The 4721-nt window shown below is 42.0% G+C and overlaps 1 protein-coding gene across 6 annotated transcripts; it reads left to right on the forward strand.

Moving 5' to 3' along the window:
- The first annotated feature begins 216 nt into the window (after positions 1-216).
- On the forward strand, positions 217-4414 carry LOC101768921 (protein SAMBA). 6 transcript variants are annotated; one of them, XR_215896.4, is made up of 5 exons: positions 217-496; positions 570-680; positions 941-1023; positions 1226-1272; positions 2554-4414. XR_215896.4 is itself a non-coding variant. In XM_022829847.1 (5 exons), exons 1-3 carry the CDS (start codon positions 382-384, stop codon positions 1012-1014), a joined length of 300 nt encoding a protein of 99 aa, XP_022685582.1. In that variant the 5' UTR covers positions 217-381; the 3' UTR covers positions 1015-1023; positions 1226-1264; positions 2554-4414. The 6 variants fall into 6 exon arrangements, 4 of the variants coding, with proteins under 4 accessions (XP_022685582.1, XP_022685583.1, XP_004983551.1 ...); XR_215897.4 differs by having other exon boundaries at positions 4043-4414; XM_022829847.1 differs by having other exon boundaries at positions 1226-1264.
- The last annotated feature ends 307 nt before the right edge of the window (positions 4415-4721 follow it).

Below are 4721 nucleotides of genomic sequence, written 5' to 3' on the forward strand. Positions count from 1 at the left end.
GAATTTTAGGAGTGACTAAAGAAACAAACACCCCCTTAATCAATTTTGACTGTAATTTGTTGCATACTGAATGAATGAAGTACTCTCTCTCCGAAAAAAAAACTTTCATATTTTGGCTTCGCAGAATTGTGGCACTTTTTTTTCCCGAAAAGAATTGTGGCACTTCGGCGTGACACTCTGAGGGTCTGACCCATCTGAACGTGTTTCAATTTTACTCGTCTGAAAGGGCGCTTCCCCTTGCTCCTAACAGGCCGCCGGGCCAGCGACAAACCGACGCCTCCTCGTCCAATCCGTCAGCTCCCAGTCGGCGAGGTCGAGCTCAGAGGCGCGCCGCTGGTTCCTTACAGCCGGAGCAGTCGGGCCCGAGAGGGGAGGGCGTAGATGAGCTCGCCGGCGAGGTCGACCGTATCGGCGGCGAGCGGAGGTGCCGTCTCCGCAGCGGAAGACGTCGCGGATTCCATCGACGCGCTCTACCGCAAGGACGAGGCCGTGGCTGGTAAGACGCCTCCCTTTCTCGTGCAAGCCCTAGCTTGGGTGGCTGACCGATTGGGTTATCCCTTTCCGCGCAGAACTGAAGTCGGAGGTGATGGAGGCGCTGCAGAGGGAGGTGAGATCGCTTGATGACGACAGCTGGATGTTCGCCGCGCCACGGTCCCGCATCAACCTCGTCTCCAGGCCCGGTAAGAACAGAAAAGTATGAAGGGATTTCTCCTGAAATTGGTTGCAGTATGTACATAGTTTTGTGGTCTGTTGTTTTATTGAATATGTCTATGGTCCAATTGAGTGAAGACCAGTTTAGTGCTCTATAGGTCAGTGAGCATTGTATGCTCCTGAATCAATTGCCTGATTGATTGTGCTGCTGCTAGGTGATGGTTGGGGTTGTTCACAGTTGTGACTTACAAGTTTTATTTGTTCCCCTATGGGGGCATGTCTTTATCAGGTGCTTACCTGCCGAAGCAACAAGGGAAACTCGTGGAATTGGGTCAAGCATCTAAGAAAACAAGGAACTTCTAGGGCATAGATGTATGTGGTTGCAGGAAGCCTACTCCATGATGATTAATGAAGGCACCTATGTTCTGTAGTATCAAGGATGATTGGATCCAGTTTTAAACCATCTAGTTGATTCCTGATAATTCAGTTTCAAGCACTGTTCATGACTTGTGCCTTTCCTATCTTTTGCATACTCAGCTTGCCTTATTTTTCATTCATCTCTTTCTTCTTTTAGTATGATGGAACAAGATGCAGGACAGGATACATCTCAGAGGTACTCAGGTACAATATGCCACTTATGTAGTCGAGACTCTAGACATCAAATACATTGATAAACACATTCTTGAACACTAAGTTTTGATGCCTTTAGTCCTCACCATCACCAAATTGGATGCATATTATTTAGTGATCCTAATTTCTTACTCTGATACTATTTGATTATACCTACGTTACCAATCAACAATAAAAAGGCCATAGATAAAACTTCATTTCCCAAACACTTCTGTTACCCCAATGTATCAAATTGGACTTGAAAATGAATGTGCAGTGTTTTGCTGTTTTATTAGGGCTATGCACTTTTGGTTTATAAATTATGTTGCTCAGTAGACAATGTTGGGGTGTTCTTTGCTGTTACTGACAGCAAGGCACTTGACAGCTAGACTGTATGACGATTCTTGGGGTTTCTATTTTTTTGGTTGTTTTTTCCTTTCAAGTGTGAATGAATGCTAATATGCACTCTATATGCCATGTTGAACAATGCATATGGATAAGGAAAACTGTAATTAGTAGCTTAATACCATGATCCAGAAGTTAGAAATGCCTAGGGATTCAGATTGTTGTGAGTGATGTAGTATAGTGGTCAGGCTTTGAGGCCTTAAGAAAGAACTTTTTGCTAGCTCCTACAAAGGAAGTTGGCTTTGCACCTGTTATTTCTTCCAGGGTTAGTGCTTATTGTCAGTAGCCATCTTTCACTGAAGAATGATGCTTCAACTTGAAGTTAAGTAGTTGACTTTGCGAATGCATTTTCCACCATGGGTATAGGAGACAGCAAAAAGTTGAAAAAACTATCCATCGAACACTAAGTTTTGCTGTTTGTGGTCCTCACGATCACCAGCATTGCAATACATCAACATGTCAGATTTCTATCAGTTGTTGAGTTGAAAGCTTGCAAGATAAAAATTCATCCCTCGTCGTAACTACATTAAAACATAGATTTATTATTTAAATTTGATCATCTTTTTAGTATGGCAGTCTTACATGCCTGATTCTGATATATTTGGTGCCTGCTTATGAACATATAACTTAGCGTTACATGGACATTTTTGTTAACCCAACAGACGGTGTTAGACATTCACAATGAATGTGCAGTGTCCTGCATTTTTATTAGGGCTATGTGCCATTGGTTTTATAAATCATTTTGCTTGATTGATAATGTCCATGTGTTCTCCAGTGAAAACAAGGCACGCGAGAATTATATTAGGCTGTATGACGATTCCAGTGTGTCGTATAATATTTACTTCTTTTGAAATGTCTAATATGCACTTTATGCTATGTTGGACACAGGCAATGCTATGAACAAAACTGGGGAAACTGTAGTAGTAACAGTAGCTTGATATGATGGCCCACAACTTAGAAATGGCAGGCTTCAGATTGGCGTGAATGATGTATGCAGTATGGTACACACTATAGCTTTCTTATTTAGGCCATGCTTTCAGACTTTTGGAAGGAATTTTTTTGCTAGTGCGCACAAAAGAAGTTGGTTATGCACCAGTCATTTCTTGCTGAGGTGATGTTTGTTGTCAGTAGCCATGTTCTTTTGAGATGATGCTTCAAGTTGTTGACTTTGTGAATGTATTTGCCAATTGTCTCATGAGTATAGAGCAGTGAATATAATGGAAGAAACTGGACACTTATTTTTTCTTTTCTTAAATGGATTTTTCGTATAAGATAGTAGCCTATAATGTTCAGGTAAGTTGTATGATGCCACTTCCGGTGAAGTCCGCCTGAAAGTAGGTCATAATCAATTTTACTTATAGATGTACTGATGCTTTTGCCTGTACCCCGAACTAGCGAAAACACAGAATAATTGTAGCCTTTGCCTAAAGACACCTCTAGTCAACATAATGTCACGTCTTTTTCCCCCTCTCATTTGAACTATTGACTGGTTATTAGTTAGTCATTCTCTTTCTATTGTATCTGTAACATTATTGTGAATTTTAGATCCATTTTTAGTCTGGCATACACGCTGCCCTATGCCCCTATGGTTGTTTTGACTCTTTGTATTAGTCTATGCCTGTATTGTATCCATCCTCTTCATTATCATGTTATTGTTGACCTTAAAGCTATGTTACATAAATAGACTAAGAAGCAAATAAAACAAAAACTCTAATCTTAAATGCTAGGAAGTAATGTGATTATTACAGTAGTCTCTTTTGATCATTTGGAAAAAAGAGAGTGCTGAATCTTTGGTAATATCAAACTAATACATCAAGATTTGCTTGTTTAATATTAGCTGATAGCATGATATTGAGCATTTGCATGCCGGCAGATCCATTTGTATCTGCTTTCTGTTTTGAGGCCCTAGCTGTGCTAGTGATGTTCTATGGTTGCTGAGGTCAGTTTATTTAATTTCCTGATGTCTGTACCTTGTTGGCATACCATTGTTGATTTTCAGTTTGAAGTTTGTGGTGCTGAGGGTCCACATTGTCTTGCTGTAGTATTATGTTATGGGAGTGGCGTCAGGATATGAGGCTTTTTTGTGTTATATGCTGGGTGTCGGTGGATAATCTGGAGTAATGGACAGTAGGTAGCACGAGTAAGATCTTTTCTGCTCTCCTGCAGTCACAGCATCATTGCTTGATGACTATCTCGTGAAGCTTGTGCTGCTGAGAGCATTGCCAGTTGCCGCTGGGGAGGTGTGCCTGTGCTTACTGCTTACTGCCATGCTAGGCGCCGACACCGATGCTGCCATTTAAACCTGCCTTCTATATTTCCTTTTTTTTTTGAATAATCACTATTTTTCTTTTCTTTTTTTTTGCTGGATGGGTTAAAGAGGAGCGTGCAGTAGTTTGTTGTCCAACAGGTGGTCACAGCATCCAAGTTGCGATCGATCCATGGGACCCGTCTATTTTTTTCGAATAATTATCCATGGGACCCGTCTTGCTGCTGCTGTCCCGAGTCCTGACCCTGCTTCAGCCACTGTAGCCTGTAACTTCAACGCATGGGAATGGTATGATGAAGTGAAATCGCAAACGCCAAGCTGAGGAACGAAGACCTACAATGCAATGCAATGAAGCTCGCAAAAATGGTCTCGGTGTTCATCTACTCTCCTTAGGTTGCTCATAATATTATCTGATGTTGCCTGTTGGCGAATGTGTTAAAGATTGTGTATGATTCGCTCTGCTTGGCCACTTGAACTTGTTGATGGGCCCTGTTTTCTTCCACTGACTTATTTTTAGCACCCGTCACATCGAATGTTTAGATACTAATTAGGAGTATTAAACGTAGACTATTTACAAAACCCATTACATAAGACGAATCTAAACGGCGAGACGAATCTATTAAGCCTAACCTCCTCAGCCGTGCTGTCACGGCTTAGCTTCACCCTCTCCTCCATCGAACTGAGAGCCGGGTTGCAGTCGGTGAGCCCACCCAACTCAACAACGCGCTGGACCTATACAGTCTGTCGTAGTGTGATGCCGGACGCGTTCTGATGCACCTCAATCCCCAAG

Source organism: Setaria italica, chromosome IX (genome assembly GCF_000263155.2).
Source record: "Setaria italica strain Yugu1 chromosome IX, Setaria_italica_v2.0, whole genome shotgun sequence".
Classification (NCBI taxonomy): Eukaryota; Viridiplantae; Streptophyta; class Magnoliopsida; order Poales; family Poaceae; genus Setaria; species Setaria italica.

Bases quoted from the DNA above. Each gene is read 5' to 3' on its own strand.
- LOC101768921 (XM_004983494.4), top strand. From the start codon at position 382: ATGAGCTCGCCGGCGAGGTCGACCGTATCGGCGGCGAGCGGAGGTGCC. The intron at 497-569 runs GTAAGACGCCTC...CTTTCCGCGCAG, and splicing joins CAAGGACGAGGCCGTGGCTG to AACTGAAGTCGGAGGTGATG. The intron at 681-940 runs GTAAGAACAGAA...TGTCTTTATCAG, and splicing joins CAACCTCGTCTCCAGGCCCG to GTGCTTACCTGCCGAAGCAA.